This window comes from Scyliorhinus torazame, chromosome 9 (genome assembly GCF_047496885.1).
Source record: "Scyliorhinus torazame isolate Kashiwa2021f chromosome 9, sScyTor2.1, whole genome shotgun sequence".
NCBI classification, from domain to species: Eukaryota; Metazoa; Chordata; class Chondrichthyes; order Carcharhiniformes; family Scyliorhinidae; genus Scyliorhinus; species Scyliorhinus torazame.
Genome location: NC_092715.1, coordinates 64,638,628 through 64,665,010, shown reverse-complemented (window position 1 = coordinate 64,665,010; position 26,383 = coordinate 64,638,628). Strand labels below are relative to the sequence as shown.

General features: G+C 47.5%; 1 protein-coding gene across 1 annotated transcript; it reads right to left on the bottom strand.

Annotated features, from left to right (window-relative positions):
* Nucleotides 1-21,792: 21,792 nt before the first annotated feature.
* On the bottom strand, nucleotides 21,793-23,555 carry ch25hl2 (cholesterol 25-hydroxylase like 2). The gene has a single exon (XM_072516034.1). It carries the CDS (start codon nucleotides 23,163-23,165, stop codon nucleotides 22,257-22,259), a length of 909 nt encoding a protein of 302 aa, XP_072372135.1. The 5' UTR covers nucleotides 23,166-23,555; the 3' UTR covers nucleotides 21,793-22,256.
* Nucleotides 23,556-26,383: the final 2,828 nt, after the last annotated feature.

The following is a 26,383-nucleotide window of genomic DNA, read 5'->3' as shown; positions in this document are numbered from 1 at the left end:
AACTCCACACAGACAGTCCCCCAAGGCCGGAATTGAATCCGGGCCCATGGTGCTGTGAGGCAACAGTGCTAACCATTGTGCACCGTGCCACCTACATATTTGCCAAACAGATGAACCGTTAACAGATTGTTATCTGTTTGATGCAGTACTAAGGTGACTTGTAGTTGGCAATATTTGTAAGGGCAAATGTAAAAAGTTGGAAAATGCTGATACATGAAAAATAGAAGCACACCTAGGCACCAGAAATGGCAACGGCACACCCTGCCCAGTGGACCCTGCAAAGTCCTCCTCATGACAAATGAAGAATAACGCCAAATCCGGGGAATCTCGCTCGCCAGACTAGTCAAACAATATACTCCGACATAGAATGATGAGCTGCCAGCAATGCATTCAGCATTGGCTCCACACAGAGGTCTGCATTCTGCCTGCCACAACTGGACCGAGCGAATTGTGAAAATGGGAGCGAGAAAAGTTTCAGCTCATCATTCTATAACGTTTGAGTGCTGTGATGTTCAATTGCTTAATTTTTTTCACTTGCCAATGCCTAGTGTACAGGAGATCAATTCCTAAATGGTTGCGGTGCCAATTTTTGTAAATAGTGCTACTTAATTCTGACTAAGAATATAGTATTATATAAAAGCTAAAGAAAACATAAAAATGTGGAACTTAAGGTGGGGATTGAATTATTTTATAATTTATTCGTTCATGGGAAAGGAGCATCACTGGTTAGGCTAGCATTTACTGCCCATTCTAATTGCCCTAATTGTCTGTGCACCCTAGTCTAATTCTCCCCATTCTAACTTGCTGAAGATTGCACCTTGGGCTGACGCGGCAGGATCTTTCGGTCCCATCGATGGTGATCCCCTACAACAGGTTCCCCCAGTGGTGCGGCCGGCAAGAACCTTAAAGGTCGTGGACATCCAGTCCTGCCGCCGACCAATGGCAATCGGCCTCAGCCGCGGGGGGGGTGGCGGGTGCAAAATCCCGCACCTTAGTATTGACACCCTGGAGGTAAATTCGACTTTGGCCTAAAGTGTTGTCAAGGATTTTGAACAACGTTATTCGAATTCTCCTCAATTCAGCAGAGGGAGGTGAGACACGTGAACATTTTAACTCCAAAATTTGAACTAATTACTTAGGCCAGTTGAATTTGATCTCTGGAGGGGTGAATTTCCTCAAGGTTTCCCCCACTCTGCCACCCAAAATTTGGAGGAACCCCTGTCTATTTTTATGAAGAGAGGAAATTCAAACAGGTGTCAGACTGAGTTAGCATCTGTTAAGACACATTTCAAAATAAGAACAATTTGCAATAATGGTTAAACTGAATCACAACTGAAATCTCATGTTGTGTAAAATAGTTAAAATGTTTTGTATTACCTAATTTGGATGTTTTCTTTCTCTTCTGGACCAGCAGTTATTTCCCATCTGATTGTCCTTGAGAAGGTGGTGATGGTGAGTTGCATTCTTGAACCGCTACAGTTCTATGGTGTTGGTACTCCTGCAGTACTGTTAGGGAGGGAGTTCCAGGATTTTGATTCACTGACAGTGAAGGAACAACAATGAAGTTCCACGTTAGTGGGGTATTTTCAGATGGTTGTGGCTGTCATGATATCCATATTAACATATCATGGTACAATCACACACACACACTAATGGACAGGTAGATGGACCAACCAACACACACACAACATCACAGCCAATCACCAGTCAGAGCTCACGCACTATAAAACAGGGAACACCACAGTTCCCGCTCATTCCACCCAGGAGATAGCTCCGAGCAAAGAGCTCACAGCGTGCCACTCAGACATACACGATGTGCTGAGTGCCTCACTAAGATAGTGCTAGGGCTGGGTCCACAGGAAAGCTGGTGAAGTATGAACCACAGCCAGAGGTTAATAGTTATTATTGTACAGAATAATAAAACAGAGTTGTACCATCTACAACTGTGTTGGTTCGTTTGTGTATCAGAACACCCAACACGACAGTGGCCTTGTCCCTTTAGATGGTAGTAGTCATGGATTTCAAAGGTACTGTTGGAGGAGGCTTCGTGAATTGCTGCAATGCATCTTGTAGATAGTCACTGTGCAGCCACTGTGCACTGGCAGTGGAGAGAGTGAATATTTAAGTTGGTGGCTGTGGTAGCAGTCAGGCCAGCTGCTTTGTCTTGGATTGTGTCAATCCTCTTGAGTGTTGAAGTTGCACTCACTCCTGATTTGTGCCTTGTAAATGATGCACAGGTTTGGGGGTGGCAGGAAGTGAGTTACTCACCACATAATTCCTAGCCTTTAACCTGCTCCAATCTTCAATGAACATCTTCACTTCTGATGAGCTTATGATGGAGGCAGGATCATTGATGAATTAAAGGTGGCAGGGTGGCACAGCGGTTAGCACTGTTGCTTCACAGCGCCAGGAACTTGGTTCAATTCCGGCCTTGGGTGATTGTCTGTGTGGAGTTTGCACCTTCTCCCTATATCTGCATGGGTTTCCTCCCACAGTCAAAAGATGTGCAGGTTGCACTTCCGGTGGTGGCTATGGAGGAGTAGGTCGCACATTGGATAGCTCCCGTCTGTGACGGACTTTTGGACTTTTTTCTCCTGTTTTTTCCCAGATTTTATTGGATAAATCGGTGAAGAGTGAGACAGTGAGGAGAAATCCCCCTCCAGTGTATGGAGAATTGGACCAGAAGTGACCGTGTGAGAAGACAAAGTCCTACAAGGAAGACGCGAGCAGAGCTGGTAACGCGAGAAAGCATGGCGGAGAAGCAGGGCCGCGGGGAGATGGAACAGCGGTCAACGGAGCAGCTGGTGAAGTTTTTTGAAGATTGCGTTGCCAAGCTTAAGAAAGACACGCTGGACCCGATCAAGGCTTTGATTGATCAGGTGGTGCAGAATCAAGAAACCCATGGAAGAGCGATCCAGGAGGTGGAGAATAAGGTGTTCGAGCACGAGGAATACATAACCGTGCTGGAGGCTAAGATGGAGACGATGAATGACCGCCAGAAAAGAATGCAGGAGAAGCTGGAGGACTTGGAGAACAGGTCCAGGAGGCAGAATCTGAGAATCGTCGGCCTCCCTGAAGGCAGTGAGGGATCGGATGTGAGGGTCTATGTGACGAACATGCTGGAGAGGTTGATGGTGGCTGAGGCATTCCCTCGGCCCCAGGAAGTGGATAGAGCGCACAGAGCCCTCGCGAAGAAGCCGAGCTGCGCATGAGCTGCCGAGGGCAATGGTGGTACATTTACACTGATTCCTGGCCAAGGAACACATTCTGCGGTGGGCCAAGAAAGAACGGAGCAGCAAGTGGGAGAATTGTGAGCTGCGCATTTATCAAGACCTGGGCGCGGATTTGGGCTAGAGGCGAGCTGGGTTTAATCGGGCAAAAATGACCCTCTTTAAGAAGGGGGTGAAGTTCGGGATGTTGTACCCAGCCCGTCTGTGGGTCACATATGAGGAAAGGGATTTTTACTTCAAAACACCAGACCATGTATGGATTTTCATCAAGGAAAAAAGACTGGAGGTCACTGAGAGTATTGTAGTGCCGATTTGGTGAAAATCACTTTTGTGCTGGTTTGAATAGTAGTGTTATGTGCAATAAGGGGCTGTTTTGATGGCTAAAGTTAACTTCATCTTACTGGGAGCTGGTTAGAGGGGGGGTGGTTTCTGTGGTTGTTTTTTCTGTGGCTGTTTTTTCACTGTTTTTTCTGATGTTTGTGATGCTTTGAATATGTTTGTCCAAGTGGGGGGAGAGGGGAGAGAACAATGCGGAGACAGACTGTTTGGTGCCATGGGTGGGAGCTATCAAGTCAGCTTGGGTCAGCTGACTCACAGAAGCACAGTGGGGGGCGAGCAGGTGTTGGGGGGGTTGGGTTTCTAGTGCTGTTACCAGGGGACGAAGTAACGAGGGGGCGGGAGTTGCTTTGCTGACAGGGGAGGAACTGTTACTAGGGGACAAATGGGAGGGGACTCGAGGAGGCCATGGATGCGAGCTGGAGGCTGGCCTAAAAAGGGTGATGGCTAGTCGGCAGGGGGGGTGCGGGGAAGCCCCCCGACCAGGCTGATTACATGGAACGTTAGAGGGTTGAATGCGCCGGTCAAGAGGGCTCGCATGTTTGTGCATTTGAGGGGGCTGAAGGCGGATGTGGCAATGCTACAAGAGACACACCTAAATGTTATAGACCAGACTAGATTGAGAAAGGGGTGGGTTAGCCAAGTCTTCCACTCAGGGCTGGACTCAAAGACCAGGGGGGTAGCGATCTTGATCAATAAACGAGTGGCATTCAAGGCAGGGAGAATCGTGTCAGACATGAGGGGTAGGTACATAATGGTGAGTAGGAAGCTGGAGGTGGTGCGGGTGGCACTCGTGAACATATAGGCTCCGAATTGGGACGATGTGGAAGGTAAGATCCCAGACTTAGTGTCACATAACTTGATCATGGAGGGAGATTTTAACACAGTCATTGACCCGGAATTGGACCGGTCACAATCCAGGACAGGGAGGATGCAAGGCACGGGAAATGAATTGAAGGGGTTTATGGAACAGATGGGGGGAGTAGACCCATGGAGGTTTGCACGGCCAAGGGTGAAGGAGTTTTCTTTTTTCTCCCATGTCCACAAGGTATACTCTCGCATCAACTTTTTTGTTCTGAGCAGGGCGCTAATACCGGGGGTGATGGATACTGAGTACTCGGCAATCGCAGTGTCGGATCATGCCCCACATTGGGTGGATCTACGGGTGGGTTAGTTTGAAGGACTTTTACAGCAAATTATATGAGTCGGAGCCCCGGCGGGGGTGGAGGGTATGAGGCAGTTTTGGGGTCAGTTGAGGTTCCGAGGATGGATGAGGATCTGGTGGAAGGGCTGGGAGCCCCAATTGAAATTGAGGAAATAATTGAGGGGTTGGAGAGCATGCAGTCGGGCAAGGCCCCGGGGCTGGATGGCTACCCGGTGGAATTCTATAAGAAGTTTTCAGAGATATTGAGCCCACTGCTGGTGAGGACATTTAATGAAGCAAGAGAGAAGGGAGTCCTCCCCCCAACAATGTTGTAGGGCTCGATTTCATTGATCTTGAAATGGGAGAAGGATCCGGAGCAATGCGGGTCATACAGGCCAATTTCTCTACTGGATGTGGACACCAAACTGCTGACTAAGATACTGGCCACAAGGATAGAGGATTGAGTCCTGGGGGTGATAGGGGAAGACGGGATTTGTAAAGGGCAGGCAACTCAAGGCCAATGTTCAAAGGCTTTTAAATGTTATTATGCTGCCCTCGGAAGGAGGGGAGGTGGAGGTGATGGTAGCGATGGATGCGGAGAAGGCTTTTGATCGGGTGGAGTGGGATTACCTGTGGGAGGCGCTGGGAAGGTTTGGGTTTGGTGAGGGCTTCATTGACTGGGTGCGGTTGCTCTATCAGGCACCAGTAATGAGTGTGCGTACAAACCGGCTGAGGTCGGGGTATTTCAAACTACACCGAGGAACGAGGCAAGGGTGTCCCCTCTCCCCGTTACTGTTTGCTCTGGCCATAGAGCCATTGGCCATGGCGTTAAGAGCCTCTAGGAACTGGAAGGGGCTAGTTCGGAGGGGGGGGGGGGGGAGGGGGCGTGTGGAGCACCGGGTCTCGCTTTACGCAGATGACCTGCTCTTGTATATTTCAGACCCGTTGGACGGGATGGGGGAAGTTATGCGGATCCTCGGGGAATTTGGTAACTTTTTGCGATATAAATTGAACATGGGGAAAAGCAAGATGTTCACGATCCAGGCACGAGGGCAGGAGAAGAGACTGGGAGAGCTGCCGTTTAGAATGGTAGGAAGGAGCTTTCGGTATCTGGGAATCCAGGTGGCCTGGGAATGGGAGGCACTGCACAAGTTAAACCTATCCCGGCTCATAGAACAAACGAAAGAGGACTTTAAGAGATGGGACATGCTCCCGCTATCACTGGCAGGGAGGGTACAGACCGTGAAAATGACGGTCCTCCCCAGATTTCTGTTTGTCTTTCAGTGCCTCCCCATCTTCATCCCAAAGGCCCTTTTCAAGTGGGTGAATAAGGTTATTGCAGGCTTTGTGTGGGCGGGTAAAACCGTGATGAAAGTGTTGCTGGAGCGCAGTCGGGGGGAGGGTGGGTTGGCGCTGCTGAACTTTTGCAATTACTACTGGGTGGCTAATATAGCCATGATTAGGAAGTGGGTAGTGAGGGAGGGGTCGGTGTGGGAGTGGTTGGAGGTGGCGTCATGTAAAGCCACAAGTATGGGAGCATTATTATCGGCACCTCTTCCATTCTCGCTGGCCCGATACTCCACAAGTCCGGTGGCGGTGGCGGCTCTGAGAATCTGGGGGCAGTGAAGGAGATATAAGAGAGTGGAGGGAGCAGCGGTTTGGACCCCGATTTATAATAATCATCGGTTTGTACCAGGTAGGCTGGATGGTGGGTTCCAGAGATGGCAAAGGGCAGGAATTAGGAGGATGGGGGTTCTATTTATAGACGGGAGCTTCCCCAGCTTGAAAGCCTTGGAGTATAAATTTGAATTGCCAGCAGGGTTTAGGTATTTGCAGATGCGAGGCTTCTTGAGAAGGCAGGTTCCAGCCTTTCTGCTGCTGCCGCCACGGGGCATACAGGACAGAGTAGTCTCCAGTACCTGGGTGGGAGAGGGGAAGGTATCAGATATTTACCAGGAACTTTTGGATGCGGAGGAAGCTCCGGTGGAGGAGCTTAAGAGCAAGTGGGAGGACGAGCTAGGAGGAGAGATAGAGGCAGGTCTGTGGGCGGATGCCCTGAGCAGGGTTATTACATCCTCATCATGTGCCAGGCTTAGCCTGATACAATTCAAGGTAGTCCACCGGGCACACATGGCGGTGGCCCGGATGAGCAAGTTTTTCGGGGTAGAGGACAGGTGTGCGAGGTGCGCAGGAAGCCCAACAAATCATGTCCACATGTTTTGGGCAAGCTTAGAGGGTTGTGGCAGGGTTTCGCGAAGGCAATGTCCACGGTACTCAAAACACGGGTGGTGCCGGGTCCAGAGGTGGCGATCTTTGGAGTGTCAGAAGAGCCGGGAGTGCAGGGGGCAAAAGAGGCCGATGTCTTGGCCTTTGCCTCCCTGTTGCCCGGAGACGGATCTTGTTAATGTGGAGGGACTCAAAGCCCCCGAGTGTAGAGACCTGGGTTAGTGACATGGCTGGGTTTCTCAGTCTTGAGAAAATAACGTTCGCCTTAAGACGGTCAATGGTCGGGTTCATCCGGAGGTGGCAGCCGTTCGTCGACTTTCTCTGAGAAAATTAAAATGTCAGCAGAAGCAGAATTCCAAAGGCGGGGGTGGGAGGGCGGGGTGGGGAGGGGGGGGGGAAGGGGGCAGCAGACTGCTGTTTTATGGTTGGGGTGTGTGAAGATTGTGGTGGGGGTGGAAATGTTTATTGTACCATGTTTATGTAGCTGTTATTATTATTATAAAAACTTGCAAATACCCTAATAAAAATATTTTTAAAAAACAAAGATGTGCAGATTATGTGGATTGGCCATGGTAAAATTTCCCCTTAGTGCCCAAAGATTGGCAGGTCAGGTGGGGTTACGGGGATTAGGCTGAGGAGTGGGCCTAGGTAGGGTGGAAAGTCAGAGGATCAGTGAAGACCAGGGGCGAAATTCTCCCCCAACGGCGGGATGCCCGCCGACTGGCGCCAAAGCCGGCGCCAATCAGACGGGCATCGCGCCGGCCCAAAGGTGCGGAAGTCTCCGCATCTTTGGCGGCCTAGCCCCAACATTGAGGGGCTAGGCCGACGCCGGAGGGATTTCCGCCCCGCCAGCTGGCGGAAATGGCGTTTGTTGCCCCGCCAGCTGGCGCGGAAATGCGGCGCATGCGCGGGAGCGTCAGCGGCCGCTGTCAGTTTCCCAGCGCATGTGCGGGAGCGTCATCGGCCGCTGTCAGTTTCCCGCGCATGTGCAGTGGGGAGAGTCTCTTCCGCCTCCGCCATGGTGGAGGCCGTAGCGGAGGCGGAAGGGAAAGAGTGCCCCCACGGCACAGGCCCGCCCGCGGATCGGTGGGCCCCGATCGCGGGCCAGGCCACCGTGGGGGCACCCCCCGGGGTCAGATCGCCCCGCGCCCCCCCCACCAGGACCCCGGAGCCCGCCCACGCCGCCTGGTCCCGCCAGTAAATACCAGGTTTGATTTACGTCGGCGGGACAGGCAATTCCTGGGCGGGACTTCGGCCCATCCGGGCCGGAGAATCCAGAGGGGGGTCCCGCCAACCGGCGCGGCCGGATTCCCGCCCCCGCCCAATCTCCGGGAGCGGAGACTTCGGCGGGGGCGGGGGCGGGATTCACGGCGGCCAACGGCCATTCTCCGACCCGGCGGGGGGTCGGAGAATGACGCCCCTGATGTGCAGAATGACCTCCTTCTGCACTGCAGGAATTCTATGAATTTATGATGGAAGAAAGATCATTGATGAAGTAAGTGAAGATGGTTGGACCTAGGACATTACCCTGAGGAATTTCTGCAACAATGTCCTTGGGCTGAAGTGATTGGCCTCCAGCAAATACAATAATCTTCCTTTGTGCTAAGTATGATTCCAAGCACAGAAGTGCATTCATTTCAGTTTTGCTGTGGCTCCTTGATGTCATACTCAGTCAAATACTGCTGCCTACTTTTATAAACTCAATAAGGGAACTTAACTTGATCCTTCATTGGTTTTGCAGTTCAACGCAGTTTTATTTCCAAGACGCTAATTGCATGTGATAATTTCTTTCTTCAACAATATTGCCAAAGCTTTCTTCAGTTCGTGCTGGTTTATAAAGCAAATCTATCCGATCAGGATTGATTTGAGAATATCTCCCGTTTGCATATCAGCATGCACAACATCAGTTCACCCAAGATTCTGCCAACTCTCTTCCGCAAATTTAAGTTTGAAATCATTCCAATCTGTTCATTATAAGCAGGCTCTTTCAAAGACTGCATTTTGTCAAGCCCAACAATAGTTTTGTCAGCTGTCAGCAATTCATAGTTAAAGTTCTTTTTGTATAATTATTTGACCCCCAACACCACCCTAACTCCATCATAGGAATTTTTAAGTCGTATATTTTTTTCCCCCAAAAAGGGACAAGTATGTGACAGAGAACTCGCTGGATGAATAGCCGTATTGCACAACAACATTTAGAGACAGATTTTCAATCTGTTTATGTTTGAAACTTCAAACTTTCTGCCTATGAGGGTGGAGGAAGCAGAGATGATCAATAATTTTGGAAGGAAATTGGATGGGCACTTGAGGGGAATAAACTTGCAGGGTTACACAGATAGAACCAGGGAATGGAACTGACTAGATTGCTCAACCCAGAGCCAGCATGGATACAGTGGGTAGTACGACCTGCTTTTGTGCTGTGATAATTGCAGGACTCTTCAGTGTTTAAGCTCGAAATAGGGAAGAGTCAACTTCCCTCTTTAAATAACAACTGCAAAAGCTAACTAGCCTAACCTATCTACTTGGAAGTTTCAAACTGACTCAAAGGAGGTGCATCAATTTGATCCTCCAGGCAGATATCAAGGGACATAAGAATTAAATTCCAATTTGTTTTACATTTCATTCACAGGTTGTGGGCTTTACTGGCATTTATTGACCATCCCTAATTGCCCGTGAGAAGGTGGTGATGAGCTGCCTTCTTGAACCGCTGCATTCCATGTGGCTATTTGCTTATTTCCTTTCCTGCATCTATTTTCATTGCTGCTCTTTATTTGAGTGGCTGAGGTGCCCACATGACACAGTTGATTGCCTCATAAATGTACGCAAGTTGGGATGCTATCATTCAAGTAGGATCCCTGCAATTTTAGCATTAAGTGGCGTGTATCCAGTACAGGTAAGAGTAGAGCCTATCCTTGAGGGGCCTGGTAGGCACAAATTTGCCTCTGAACCCTACAAAGAAAGCTTTGATCACGGCACCTCAGCCTCTCCCACTACCCATCTTCAAGACCCATCATGTACCTGCCTGTTGTCCTGGCGCCTTCTAGGTCCCCTGATTCTGGCACAACGTCAGCAGGTTTCTTGTGGATTTTCCTATTAGACAATCAGCTGACCAGTGGGCTATGAATGAGGCCTGGCTACAGGCTAGAGGTTCAATGACATACTGCTGTTCCTTTGCCTGAAACTTTCAACAAGCAAGACTGACCTCAGGGTCTTCTTGTTTCCCTTGAAAAAGTTTCCCTCCACTCCCACTTTTATCTTCTATCTATTCACTGACAGATGGGGATCAAAAAGTTTTCCAACAGGTTAGGGTGTGATGTCTTCCAGTTCTCTTGTCAAACAAACTAATTGAATACCGTTTAGTCTCTCAGGGGAAGGATAAAGTCTCAGGCAAGCAACCACTTTGAAGCGATGTCTGCAGAAAAGTTTGGTTTTATTCAGGTTACTATACACACCTACTCCCCAAAGGGTCTCCCGTACCTAGCCCAACACTCTGATATTGCAGATCCCTAAGCCTCCTGTATGGTTAGAACACCCCTCCAACCCCCCCCAAGTCTGATACGTCGCCCATGTCGACGGATGGGGGGAATCCTTTGCACTCTTCGCCAAAGGCTGATTATCCGGCAGCCACCACTCCGGGCCCAGAGGGGTGTAATGGACTGGGGAGCGGCGCTTCCTGGTCGAACGTCTGGAAGGTTCCGCTGCCCGTCATTCAGCGGTCACCCTGGACCTGCATCAATGTCCGCTGGCACTCCTGATCGGACTGGTTGAGTTTTGGTCGTAATCAAAACCGCGTCTCTGCCGCTGTGAGGCAGCAGTGCTAACTACTGTGCTACCGTGCCAACCTCGATTTATCTAATGGTTGCACCGGCCGATGCCCACAGTCGTATTATCTGTCCCTCCCAATACTGTTTCCACCATTGTAACCCTGTCTAGTATTACTTCATGGTTCCCACATCCTGCCAGATTAGTTTTAACCCTCCCCAGCAGCATGGCAAAATCCCACCCAACAAGGACGCTGAAGACACAATCGCTGGCTTCGAAAGCAGACCAAGGCAGGCCAGCCGCACGGTTCAATTCCCGTAACAGCCTCCCCGAACAGGCGCCGGAATGTGGCGACTAGGGGCTTTTCACAGTAACTTCATTTGAAGCCTACTTGTGACAATAAGCAATTTTCATTTTCATTTCAATGTGGCTCTTCCTTGTAGAACACAGACATCTCAGTGAATAGACATCTCACCAACTTTTGTGCAGTACGGTAGCACATGTGGATATCACTGTGCTTCACAGCGCCAGCATCCCAGGTTCGATTCCCCGCTGGGTCACTGTCTGTGTGGAGTCTGCACGTTCTCCCCGTGTCTGCGTGGGTTTCCTCTGGGAGCTCCGGTTTCCTCCCACAGTCCAAAGACGTGCAGGTTAGGTGAATTGGCCATGTTAAATTACCCTTAGTGACCAAGAAAGGGTAGGAGGGATTCGGTTCTGGGTTAAGGGGATAGGGTGGAAGTGAGGGTTTAAGTGGGTCGGTGCAGACTTGATGGGCCGAATGGCCCCCGTCTGCACTGTATGTTCTATGTTAACTATGTCTATGTTAACTTTAAGTTTGATTCCGGTGCTGAGGTGATAGTCCTATTAGACAAAGTAATGTGACTTCAAGCCCCTGGGTCAGAATGATTGACACCCCACTCTACGATTCCTTGGTGGGGGGGCGGGGGGCGGAGGGTGATGCGTGGTATTGGAAAGTCAAACTCCCAGTCGTTAAGGTACGGTATCAAACAGATTACTGAGCTGATGTACATTGTGGAGAATCTGCACCTTTCATTCCTCAGCAGAGATGCCTGCATAGCTCTCAATCTCCTTCAACTGGCAGAAGATGTGAAGACAACCATGGTCCCCACCCAGCCTGAAGGGCATCCTTCCAAAGGCCTAACTAAAGCACACCATTTAAATGTTGACATTTTTGTAACCTCCCTTCTCTGTTCATGGAGCAGGTCCCCAAACCTACTTACCACACAAGAGGCTACCCGCAGTAACCCCCGGTGGAGGTGACGTCAGCTCCAGAATGACCTCCAGAGAAGCCTCTGCCTCCACCACTAGACGGTGGAGACATTGACCAATGCACAGTCCCAGCAACTACCAACACAGCATGGGTTTCCTCCAGGTGCTCCGGTTTCCTCCCACAGTCCAAAGATGTGCAGGTTAGGTGGATTGGCCATGCTAAATTGCCCTTAGTGACCAAAAAGATTAGGAGGGGTTATTGGGTTACGGGGATAGGGTGGAAGTGAGGGTTTAAGTGGGTTGGTGCAGATTCGATGGGCCGAATGGCCTCCATCTGCACTGTATGTTCTATGTATCACCTGGAATCAGGTGGCAGCCTCACACAAATACAACTCAACAAAGGTGAGCTACCGCCACAAACTCCTTCCATCCCCATATGAAAAGAGCTTTCAAATGCCCCAAAAAGGCGAAAGAAGAAAAAACAACACTGTCAACCGAATGAATATCAGTATCCTCCATCCAAAAAGAAACAATCAAGACTCACTATAATGAGTCACCGCAGCATCCACCAGATTGACCAGGCATGGTGAAACACCTATCAATGGCAGAAATGCATGAAGTTGTGCCTGTCTCCAGATACAACCTCCAAATCACCCCCAAGATTAATAACCTCTCCAGGCTCCCACACACCCAACTGGGCGGAAAACAAGACATGGCAGGGGTAAAAGACTTCTGGATCATCCAATTCTCCAAATTCAAGGACTTGAAAGGGGAAATGGGTAGTGAGAACATTGTTAATGCATGTTGTTAATGTTGTAATGTTAATCCTGAGGTAGAATAAAGCCAGAACAGTTTATAGTTGCCACACTAAAGTTAAGTACACGAGACTTATAGTGATATAAGACTTGAAGAAAACTTCAAGTAAACTAACGTCACTCTATATCCAGGGAAAAAGACTTGGGGAGTGGCTTAATAGAAGGATCTGTTAAAAAAGGTTTAACATGAGAGAGAGAGCACAGTATCATGCACATGGTGATGTGAGAAGGCACATGGCCTCGAGCTAAGATTAGTCTAGAAATAGGTAGCAACTTGTGAAGACCGGGTGTCAGGATCTCTCATACATTTACCCTCCACTACGAATATGTACATAGTTCAGTAATGATAATAAAGACTTCTTTGTAACTTCAGCAAGCCTGCTTCATGGTGTCCAGCAGTAGACATCACAGGTAGAGACAACATCAGGTACAGCTGTGTGACGCAGGATTAATGTGTTGTGGCTGCTGCCAGGATGGCAATATTCATCAATAAGTTCCTCTAGGCATCGTCACCCACCAACTGCACATAAATGGAATGGCAACCCTTGCGATTGCAATACATCAGCTCATTCATATTTGGGCGCCCCAAAGTTAAGTGCTTTCAGTCACTTGCCCACTGCACCACTGCGTATCCCACTAGACTGGCAAAGCGACATGGTTACTCAGCTGCTCTCTGGGAAGCCTAATTTCATGGCCACGTTCTTCTCAACAAGGCATGGACTGAAAGATGACAACCAAAGCTCAAGTTCATAAATTCATAAGATATAGGAGCAGAATTAGGTGGGAACATTGATAACTTTAAGTTTGATTCCAGTGCTGATGTGATAGTCTTATTAGACAAAGTAATGTGCTCATCGAGCCTGTTCAGCCATTTGATCATGGCTCATCTCACCCTGGCCTTAACTCCACCATCATGGACATTCTCCATAACCCTTTAACCCATTACCAATTAAAAATCTGTCCAACACTCCTGAAATGTACTCACTGTCCCAGCATCCACCGCACTCTGGGGTAGCGAATTCCACAGATTCACAACCCTTTGGGAGAAGTAGTTTCTCCTCAACTCCGTTTTAAATTTGCCACCCCTTATTCTAAGTCTATGATCTTTCATTCTAGAATACCCCACAAGAGGAAGTACCTGCTCCACATCAACTTTATCCATATTTTTTATCATCTTGTATACCTCAATTTGATCTCCCCTAAATTAGAGAGATTCTAGACCTAATCTGTTCAATCTCTCTTCATACGACAAACCCCTCATCTCTGGAATCAACCTACTGAACCTCCTCTGAACTGCATCCAATGCCACTACATCTTTCCTCAAATAAGGGGACCAAAACTGTGCACAATACTCCAGGTGTGGTATCACTAGTGCCTTGTCTAGTTGCAGCAACACTTCCCTTTACTCCCTCTGTCAGCATTCCGCAGAGACCGTTCCCTCCGAGATAATCTAGTCCACTCCTCCAACATACCCAACACCTCTTCCATCACCCATGGCACCTTTCCATACAATCGCAGAGGGTGTAACACCTGCCCCTGTACCTCTTCCATGCTTAACATCCCAAGCCCAAAACACTCATTCCAGGTTAAGCAGCATTTCACTTGCATCTCTGTCAATTTGGTCTATTGCATTCGCTGCTCCCAATGTGGTCTCCTCTATATCAGAGACTGGATGATCACTTTGCTGATCACCTCCGATCTGTGCGCATTCAGAACCCTGACCTTCCCATTGTTTTCCATTTTAACACAAGACCCTGAGCTTTCAGTTCGAGCTTTTACTGTAGATTCATTTAGGTCACTGCAGTTTCAGAAATACAGCACTCACAGCCTTTCTGGAGAGGGAGAGAAAGCAGGACCTTGTCTTTCTGTGTCTAGGGCTCAACTGCTCCTTCAGGTCTCTGAGAACCATACCACTGGGATAAGATCCAATCACCACCTGTTACCAGAGTATGGCCTTTTGGTCAATTCATTGACCACCAGCCAATCAATCAAATTGAGTCCCACTCCATCTCTCTCACTGGTGCCGAAACTCCTACTCAAACTAACAGTGACTAGCAGAGTGTTCTCTCCTGTAACTTCTGAATTGTTCATTCTCTCTGCTGCTTGACTTAAACACACATGTCCAATAATCACCCATGGATCAAAAATGATTGTGGCAAAATAAAAGAAAGGGGAAAGAAGGGAATAACCAGGAAATACCCTTACAGGGTGGTCAGTCTATCACCAGAAATGGAGACAGAAGTCAAGGAAGGGAAGTGAAATGTCAGAGATGAGGGATGGGTGGAAATTAGAAGCAAAATTGATACATTTTTCCAGGACTAGATGAGAGCATGAAGCGGCATCAATTTATTCAACAATGTAATGGAAAAAGAGTTGCGGGAGTGGGCCTGAGTAGGACTGGAACAAGGACATTTCAACATACCCATAAAAAGACAGGCTTAACTGGGGCTCAGGCAGGTGCCCAGAGCACAAGTGTTGTTTGCAGGAAGTGAAACAAATTATAGGAGAAATTATTCAATGTCAGAATAAGTTCAGCCAAACGGAGGAGAGCAGTGGTGGATGGGAATCGTTCAGACTTTTGGCCAAGGAAGAAGCAGAGAGTCCTTAGACTCTCCTGGTGAGGGATGGAGGTGTAGAGGTATTAGACACTCATGTGAAGAGGAGGTGGTTAGGGCCAGGAAACTGTAAATTGGGATACGATGTAAGGCATTAGAGGAATTGTGAATGTAGGTGGGAAGAGACTGGACAAGGGAGAGAGGATGGAAGTTAGGAAGAAGTGAATTTTGTTGGGCATAATGACTTTATGTTACTTTCAGCACCTTCCATAGCCCTTTACAATGCCATTAACACTTCCTCTGTCTTGTACTTTACACATCCTTGTTGCAATCTCTACTAGCTCTCACCAATCACTGACCTTCTACTCTGCTCCGGCTGCTCCATCTTCTTTTCTATATAATACATCTCATTTCTCCCTCTCTTTAGCTCTGAAGAGGTCATACAGACGCAAAACATTAACTCTGTTTCTCCCTCCACAGTTGCTGCCAGACATGCCAAATTTCTGTTTTTATTTCAGGTTTCCGCATCTGCAGTATTTTGTTTTTAATTCTACTGTTTTTGCAGTCAATGCCTCAGTCACGGGTATGTACGTAGGAATGTCATGGCAGGTATGGAGCTTCCCATCATGAGCTCTTTATTTTTATTGGCACGATACAAAGGGGACAGGACAAACAGGAGGAATCTGATAGGCTGGAATAATGGTGGTGAGCCTGACACAACAAAGAGTGGGCGGAAACATTCAGGGACTATGCAGGCAACTCAAAAATTACCTCAGGGTAGAGAAATGGAGACAGGCAAATGGACCAGGTGATAAGAACCCATGGAGCAAAAAGAGAAGGCCCAGCACTGCAGCAGATTTAGGTCTCTGCCCCCATGACAATGGGTGGTATGATTTGTTGCCTTCTGCATACTTTCACTTCAGTGTCTTTATTGATTCTTGCTTTTGTCCAAATAAAGATCACCTTAAAGAAGACTTTGGTATTAGATTAAGCAAGACATGCCAGGAAAGAATTTGCCATATTTTAGAGAATCATAGAATCCATACATTACAGAAGGAGGTCATTTGGCCCATCAAGTCTGCACTGACCCTTTGAAAGAGTACCCTACCTAGACCTTCTCCTCTGCCCCATCCACGTAATCCTACCTAACCTCCACATCTTTGGACTGTTTATGTTTCTACCTGTTCCTCTAGAATTTCCACCTTCATCAGCTTGAAGTACAGATCAGCATGATTGATTGATAATGGAAGGGCTTGAAGGTTTGAAAGGACGACTCCCTTTCCTGTGTTTTAACAAAAAATAAACTGACCGCAGGGCTTTCTGTCACCCACCCCACAAAAAAAAACCTTCAGTTGTAGTCTGCATAGATTTCATAGGTTATTCATGAAGGTCCCGCCGACTCAACCTTGCCCCTTGCCTGAGGTGTGGTGGTCATCAGGTTAAATCACCACCAGTCAGCTCGCCCCCTCAAAGGGGAAAGCAGCCGACAGTCATCTGGGATTATGGAGACTATCTTTTTATGCACAGATTTCATGATTGACAGTTATGACGCTAAATGTCGAGGCAGTAAATGTTGGAATTTCTTGCATATGATTGCTTTTTTTAGGAAGTCCCACAGACAGTTATCTTGGGCGAAATTCTCCCCCAACGGCGGGATGCCCGCCGACTGGCGCCAAAGCCGGCGCAAATCAGACGGGCATCGCGCCGGCAAAAAGGTGCGGAAGTCTCCGCATCTTTGGCGGCCTAGCCCCAACATTGAGGGGCTAGGCCGACGCCGGAGGGATTTCCGCCCCGCCAGCTGGCGGAAATGGCGTTTGTTGCCCCGCCAGCTGGCGCGGAAATGCGGCGCATGCGCGGGAGCGTCAGCGGCCGCTGTCAGTTTCCCCGCGCATGCGCGGGAGCGTCAGCGGCCGCCGAAAGTTTCCCGCGCATGCGCAGTGGGGAGAGTCTCTTCCGCCTCCGCCATGGTGGAGGCCGTAGCGGAGGCGGAAGGGAAAGAGTGCCCCCACGGCACAGGCCCGCCCGCGGATCGGTGGGCCCCGATCGCGGGCCAGGCCACCGTGGGGGCACCCCCCGGGGTCAGATCGCCCCGCGCCCCCCCCCAGGACCCCGGAGCCCGCCCACACTGCCTGGTCCCACCGGTAAATACCAGGTTTGATTTACGTCGGCGGGACAGGCAATTCCTGGGCGGGACTTCGGCCCATCCGGGCCGGAGAATCCAGCGGGGGGTCCCGCCAACCGGCGCGGCTGGATTCCCGCCCCCGCCCAATCTCCGGGAGCGGAGACTTCGGCGGGGGCGGGGGCGGGATTCACGGCGGCCAACGGCCATTCTCCGACCCGGCGGGGGGTCGGAGAATGACGCCCCTTGTTCTTGAATTCGAGCGCAGAATGTCATCATTATCTCGTTAGTTTATTGTTGAGAAAAGTTACAACGAACCCAGTTTCTAATGTCGTGTTAACTGTGATTGCTTTCTGTTATTTCGCTGCACATTTTTCACCTCATGAGAAAAGTGCCATTTGAAGCCTTTATAGCGGAGAAGGAAACCACTTCGCCCATTATATTGTTCCAGCTCTTTACCAGAGTGATCCAAAACTAATGCCATTGCCCCCCACTCTCTCTGTGACCCTATAGTTTCCCCTTAGTTCAAGGCTAGGATTCTCTTCCAATGCCCCATCTGAAATTGGACAGATTCATGGTTGGGAATGAGGGAAGATTTGGGCACTGAGGTCCAATTGCTCTAATAGCACTTCCCTGGGCCACAAGGAGAAAATGGTGGTAGGCACCAGGCAATGGTGATAGAGGGCCTTGTGGTGCCCACCACTCCCTCCAGCCTAGTCCCATGCTTGGGATCACTCAAGGCCTTCAGGGAGGCCGTGATCCTGCTTTTGGGACACTTGCTTCATTTGCATTCCTTGACCCTTCTTCCGGCGCTGCAGTAATGCCACTCCTGCTCTCCTCTTCATTCTGCCAGGCTCTGTCTTGGCAGTGTGACCCCATCAGCAATTCTCGGTGCTCGCGGGATGAACTCCAATTGTGGGAAATGAGTTGGAATGAGACTGGAGAGCAGGATGTCTGGCCTGACTAACCCGGAACGCCACCGAAAAGAAGAAATTCCACCCGATTATTAGAAATTCGCCTTGAGAGGGTTGGTACAAGGGTTCTTTAGGCGGTGGCAACCGTTCTTAGACTTCCTGGCAGAACGATAGACATTGGTCAATGGCAGCAGCAGCTCAGGGGGTGGGGGGGAGGGGGGGGGTTTACTTTATTTTTGTTTATGTTATTTACACTGGAGGGTCTGAGGGGGTGTATACACCTATTGTCTTAAGTCGGGTTGTTAATGTTAATTTATTATTTAGGCACGGGGGGGAAGGGGTTTGGGGGGTTGCTTTTTTAGATTGTGTTTTATACTTAACCCTGTTGGGTTCTTTTTTCTTTCTCATTTTGTTATTCATATTTTATGAAAACCTTTAATAAAAATTATATATTTTTTAAAAAGATGCAGTGGTCACTTTCTGAAGTATTCCTTGTGACAAAAATATCCCCTCAGCCTGCTCCACACACTGTCAGATGATAATTTAAAAAACGATGTCGCCTTTTCATTGTCTCTCCAACCAGAGCCACAGGGGATGGTCTTTCTTTATTCGCCTATCAAAATCGTCCATAATTCTTTTTAAAATCCTTATTACATCTCCTCTGTCCTTATTGTTTCTGTGGAAGAAGCCCCGATACCTCAAGACTCTCCATTACCTCCTTTCTCATGTCTGCCACCGTCTTGTGAATCCACGCTCTGCACCCTATGATTTTCCGGAATGTTTGTTTTAAAGGTTGCAGCCACATTCTAATGGGGGCAGAACCATTGCCTGTACCATAAGACCATAAGACATAGGAGCGGAAGTAAGGCCATTCGGCCCATCGAGTCCACTCCACCATTCAATCATGGCTGATTTCAACTCCATTTACCCGCTCTCTCTCCATAGCCCTTAATTCCTCGAGAAATCAAGAATTTATCAACTTCTGTCTTAAAGACACTCAACGTCCCAGCCTCCACCGCCCTCTGTGGCAATGAATTCCGCAGACCCACCACTCTCTGGCTGAAGAAATTTCTCCTCATCTCTGTTCTAAAGTGACTCCCTTTTATTCTAAGGCTGTGCCCCCGGGTCCTAGTCTCCCCTGCTAATGGAAACAACTTCCCTACATCCACCCTATCTAAGCCATTCATTATCTTGCAAGTTTCTATTAGATCTCCCCTCAACCTCCTAAACTCCAATGAATATAATCCCAGGATCCTCAGACGTTCATCGTATGTTAGGCCTATCATTCCTGGGATCATCCATGTGAATCTCCGCTGGACCCGCTCCAGTGCCAGTATGTCCTTCCTGAGGTGTGGGGCCCAAAATTGCTCACAGTATTCTAAATAGGGCCTAACCAGTGCTTTATAAAGCTTCAGAGGTACATCCCTGCTTTTATATTCCAAGCCTCTTGAGATGAATGACAACATTGCATTTGTTTTCTTAATTACGGACTCAACCTGCAAGTTTACCTTTAGAGAATCCTGGACTAGGACTCCCAAGTCCCTTTGCACTTCAGCCTTATGAATTTTGTCACCGTTTAGAAAATAGTCCATGCCTCTATTCTTTTTTCCAAAGTGCAAGACCTCGCACTTGCCCACGTTGAATTTCATCAGCCATTTCTTGGACCACTCTCCTAAACTGTCTAAATCTTTCTGCAGCCTCCCCACCTCCTCCATACTACCTGCCCCTCCACCTATCTTTGTATCATCGGCAAATTTAGCCAGAATGCCCCCAGTCCCGTCATCTAGATCGTTAATATATAAAGAGAACAGCTGTGGCCCCAACAGCTGTGACCCTGCAGGACACCACTCGTCACCGGTTGCCATTCCGAAAAAGAACCTTTTATCCCAATTCTCTGCCTTCTGCCTGACAGCCAATCGTCAATCCATGTTAGTACCTTGCCTCAAATACCATGGGCCCTTATTTTACTCAGCAGTCTCCCATGAGGCACCTTATCAAAGGCCTTTTGGAAGTCAAGATAGATAACATCCATTGGCTCTCCTTGGTCTAACCTATTTGTTATCTCTTCAAAGAACTCTAACAGGTTTGTCAGGCACGACCTCCCCTTACTAAATCCATGCTGACGTGTTCTAATCCGACCCTGCACTTCCAAGAATTTAGAAATCTCATCCTTAACAATGGATTCTAGAATCTTGCCAACAACCGAGGTTAGGCTAATTGGCCTATAATTTTCCATCTTTTTCCTTGTTCCCTTCTTGAACAGGGGGGTTACAACAGCGATTTTCCAATCCTCTGGGACTTTCCTTGACTCCAGTGACTTTTGAAAGATCATAACTAACGCCTCCACTATTTCTTCAGCTATCTCCTTTAGAACTCTAGGATGTAGCCCATCTGGGCCCGGAGATTTATCAATTTTTAGACCTCTTAGTTTCTCTAGCACTTTCTCCTTTGTGATGACTACCATATTCAACTCTGCCCCCTGACTCTCCGGAATTGTTGGGATATTACTCATGTCTTCTACTGTGAAGACTGACGCAAAGTACTTATTTAGTTCCTCGGCTATTTTCTTGTCTCCCATCACTAGATTACCACCGTCATTTTGGAGCGGCCCAATGTCAACTTTTGCCTCCCGTTTGTTTTTAATGTATTTAAAGAAACTTTTACTATCATTCCGAATGTTACTGGCTAGCCTACCTTCATATTTGATCCTCTCTTTCCTTATTTCTCTCTTTGTTATCCTCTGTTTGTTTTTGTAGCCTTCCCAATCTTCTGACTTCCCACTACTCTTTGCCACATTATAGGCTTTCTCTTTTGCTTTGATGCATTCCCTAACTTCCTTTGTCAGCCATGGCTGCCTAATCGCCCCTCTGATAGCCTTTCTTTTCTTTGGGATGAACCTCTGTACTGTGTCCTCAATTACTCCCAGAAACTCCTGCCATTGCTGTTCTACTGTCTTTCCCACTAGGCTCTGCTCCCAGTCGATTTTCGTCAGATCCTCCCTCATGCCCCTGTAGTTACCTTTATTTAACTGTAACACCTTTACATCTGATTCTACCTTCTTTCTTTCAAATTGGAGATTGAATTCTACCATATTATGATCATTATATTATTATCTATTCAACCCATCATTCGTGTACCCCATAATTATACAAACACTGACAACCTTGGAAACTCTGTTCAACCTAACGCAAATTGCCTCAACTATTTTAAATGTTAAAATATGGGGTTTTAAGTAACCCTATATATATATATATATATATAATCATTTTTATGGGAGGTCCTTCGTTGATTATATTCGTGGCGTCCTATCTGGTGTATAAGAGTGTTTGTTACAAATAATAAAGGCAGTTTCCAAACAGTTTCTAACAGTTTGTGTTGGAGTTTCTTTGCAATAAAACTTTCCTCTCTTTTCTCTTCATCATCTCCCCTCAGGACATAAGCACTGAACACAGACTCAGATGTATACAAAGGAGTCGCTTTAATTGGAATTCGAAGACATACATTATTTTCCAAAGACATATTTACATTGCTGTATATATTTCGTGCCACCTCTTAAACTCGCACACCGTATTCCGTTAAATAAATGCTTGGAACGCAAACTGAATATATAAATGAGAGGATTCGCCTCCTTCTTTCCACTTTCCGTTCCACAGGATCATCGAAAAACATTGAGGAATCTGACACATTGTTAAAGCAGGACATTGTTATGACATGATTGCCTTACATCGAGTTGAAGGGGAAAATGGAAGACTATTTAACACCGCACTTAGGGAAAGTCAAAGCTCTTTTAAAACTCCCAAATAAATATCATCTACAGAGCCAGTGAGCAATATACCTACAGTTCACAGTCCACAAGAGTGTTACTATTCCTATCACCCCGATCAGTTTGATTGGACTGGAGGGGCCAGTCTAGTGAGCTTGGTCTTCATTGCTGCTCTTCACTTGCTTTTCTTGACTTCATCCGGAGCTCCTGGACGGCGGGCGAGCGCTTGCATTCACAGTAAGTGCCACAAAGCCAGTCCCAGTGCGCGAAGAAAGGGGCGAAGTGGCTCTGAGGTTTCTGATGGTGAGCATCGTGCTTCACAGTGCCGCCCCAGAGGCCGAAAGGGACGAGGTTGTGAAGAGCCCAGGGGAAATCATAGCCACTGTGATCGTCCACCGAAATCCAGATGTTGAAGACCATGAATGTGAAGCCCGTGAGGCAGTGGCACTGGAGGATGATTGGGTCGAGGGTGGTCCAGAAGCCAACACTGACCAATTCCCAGGCAGAGAGGTACTGAGTCGACCACGAGAAAGGGGCGTAGTACTCGTGGTGGATAGCATGGAAAGTGGTGTAGAGCCAGCGCACCTTATGGTGCATCATGTGCCAAAAGTAATATTGGAAATCGAAGAGTATTGTACAGCCCAGGATGCCAATGAGAAACTCGGAGACCAGTGGTGCCTCTTGCTGCAGGGGAATGGGTGGCCGCCAGTACCACTGTCCCGCCGCAGCTGGGAAGACAAAGATGAGGTGGTTGTAGCCAGTGTGCCACAGGGTCTTGAAGATGTCTTCCCACGTTACATGTTGCTCGGGGTGGATCTTGTATCGCCTGACGAGCGGGCACCTGGGAGCCAGGAGGTCGAGCACCATGTAGAATGTGCACAGGGCGAAATAGGTGGAGACCGAGATGACAACGGGGAAAAGGGGCGAGCGGAGAGCGTCCTGGTGGTTCGAGCGCAGGTAGTCCCACAGGGGTTGCAGCAAGGACTTGTCCCAGATGTACTGGGTGATGTTGGCATTTTGGATTACCTGCACGTAAGGGTCGAAGACTCGGCTCGAACCTATGGAATACATCAGGAGAGGGAGTGGCTGCTAGCGGCAGATCACAGAGGGAAGGTCGCTCAGATCTCACCGAACTTTAAAAGCAAACGTTTGTGAGATGCTAAAATGGTGGGGAAACAATTCCGTTTAACCTTCAATTCGAAGCAGTTTGTTTCCCCCTTCCTCCTCTGCACTTTTGCCGAATCCTGCCTCCTCCTGCCAGTTGGTGGGAAGTTCAGCTCGGATAAGGGCAGGCTCGGTGCTCCCTCTCTGTATTTATAGACATGGGGTTTGTGCCGAGTGGAATGTGCCTCTGCTTCGGCCCCTTTTTGAAGACGCCGGAACGCACCGATTGGCCCTGGAGCGAGTTCAAAAACTCAAAGGTCAGACAGACTGGGGCGGGCGGTGAAACTGGGCCAAATGCACCGTCCATGACTCAACCATGTTCATTCCTGTCCCTCCCATTGCCTTTGGAGACACATCTGGGCTCATAGTCAGCGGTGCTGCAGCGAATAGGCAGCTTCACCCTTCAGATCCAGACCCTTCAACAAAACAAAGTTGACCAACCCATTATAAACCTCTAAGAAACAAAAAAACAGCTTCCAGATTCAGTTGAACAGAATCCTACCAGTTTTTTTAAAGGTTAAAATAGAACTAATTGGTTTCTTAAATCGCTCCCTTCAAGAAGAATTTAATTAAATCCCCTCTCCACACACGTACCTAAAATCTATATGACTGCGCATTGATCATTTTAACAGCGATTGAAGAGGACTGGGAACAAGTGGTTGTACAAAGTTATTTTCCCCTTCCAAAGAAAGCGGAAAGTATGGGTGTAACCTGGAAGCCAAGCACTTTACACTGAACTTCACTCATCTCGGAATTAAAAGTCGCCTTTGACCTCCCAAATTATTATTATTATGATTTGGTCGCTTGTTCCTTTTCATCTCCCTGCATTCATTTTCCCGCCTATACTACACCGGTCCAAAAATACTTCAGGTAAAATTAACTGTGAAGCTGTTGATTTTAAATGTCACGATACGGCAGGTACAGCATTGAAAGCGTCGCAGCAGGAATCAACATTATTAACTCTGAGTTTGTTAGTTTTGCATCGAAGGTTCGGTGGTGTGGATTTTGCAATCGAATGGAGAGAATCCTCTTTCAGTCCCCAACCAGACGAGCCATCTGCAGGTTAGCGGTGGTATTGACCTCGTGTTACGTTTTGGTGCTTGGCCGTAGGAATGATGCATAGACAAACGTCTAGTTCTTGACTAGTTAAAGTGTTTTATTATAAAATAAATGTGCGGTAAAGAAAACTATGAGAAATATCTTACAAACTACTAATACTGATAAATTATCCTAGAGCTACTGCAAGTATGACTATCCACTAACACAGCTACCTCCCAACTCAGGTCGAGTCACATGGTAAATTTACACTACCACCTGCTGGTGGGAGGTCATTTACATCATTATATACATGATTGCTTATGCATATCATCACATCCCCTTGCCTTTGGTAATGTAACTACTTACATTCATGACTTTGTTTTACAATACAATATGATATGCATAATTCTTTAGAACATTTAACTATTTACAGTCCATCACAAATTCAGTTTCTCAGGTTTCCGTGTTTGTCTTGTTGATCTTCTGAGCATTGGTTGAACTTGTGATTTTGTTTCATTTTCATTTGTTGTTGTTGATGTTTCTTGTTGATCTTCTTGAATTTCTGCATTTTTACTTTGTTCTTTCTCTGTATGCTGTAATGTTTATTTTTTTAACTGTCTTAGGATTGCTCACAATGTCTTCTTGTGGTTCCATAACAAAAGGTTGCTGAACCTTCAGCAAAACTCTCCTGTTCCTCCTTAAGGCTGTTTCATCATCAGTGATGATTAGATACAAATGCGGACCTGTCTGTTGCAGTACCTTAGCATACTTTAACCAACCATTCCCATCAGGATCTTCCAGCCTGACTGTGTCATCTTCTTACAATGGTTGGAGCCTTGTGGATCTGTCATAGTATCTCTTCTGCCTCCTTTTTTGAAAAATAATTTTCCTCTCTAATCTTTGATTAACTGGTTCTTTTGGAATACAGGGCAAGGTCATTCTAAGTTGCCTATTCATCAGCAACTGAGCTGGTAAAAACCCATCGATTAATGGTGCTGCTCTGTAGCGTGAGCTAAGTGTCTTCTCGGCTTTCCATGGCTTTCCTGAGTAGCTGCTTTACAATGTGAACACCTTTTTCAGCCTTTCTGTTAGATTGAGGATACATAGGACTGGAAGTGATATGTTTGAAATCAGAATGTAAACTCAGTCCATTCATGACTGTTGAAACATGGGCCATTGTCACTCATGACAATTTGAGGTATTCCATGGTGAGCACAAATATCTCTAGTGTGCTTGATAACGCACCTCGCAGAAGAATTTACTAACTGTACGACTTCTGGGAAATGGGGACAGTATTCAATTACTTGCAGGTACTCCTATATATATCATCTTTATTTGTCACAAGTAGGCGTACATTAACACTGCAATGAAGTTACTGTGAAAAGCCCCTAGTCGCCACATTCAGGCGCTTGTCTGGGTACACAAAGGGACTTGTGGGAGGAAACCAGAGGACCCAGAGAAAACCCACACAGACACGGGGAGAACGTACGGACAGTGACCCAAGCCGGGAATCGAACCTGGGGCCCTGGCGCTGTGAAGCAACAGTGCTACCCACTGTGCTACCGTGCCGCGCATGCTAAGCAAAAGAGATCCATGCCCACCTTCCGCCATGGAGTTGCATGATCTCAACCATTTGCATCAGTTCTTTGCTCTGTTTACATTGAATCGTTTGACAAGTTTCACAGTTATCAACCATTATTTGAATATCGTGGTTGATACCTGGCCAATAAACTGTATCTCTGCCTCTTCGCTTGGACTTTTCTATTCCCATTTGCCCTGCATGACGTTTTTGAAGAATCATCGACCTTAACGATTGTGGAATTACAATTCTTTGCTGTTGAAGCAAAAACTCATTGGCATCACTTAATTCTGTTCTTATATTATAATAGCTGGAGCAGGATCCTTCAGGCCATCTGTCGTGGAGATAGTTTATTACCTTTTGTAAGACTACATATTTGGTCATTTATTTCTTTATCATTCATGATTATCATCAGATACTGGAAGTGACTCAGTGACAAGATTGATGTGGACTTGAACATCCTCATCCATCTGGTGAATCTCTTTGATGTCTGTGGCTCAATATAGTG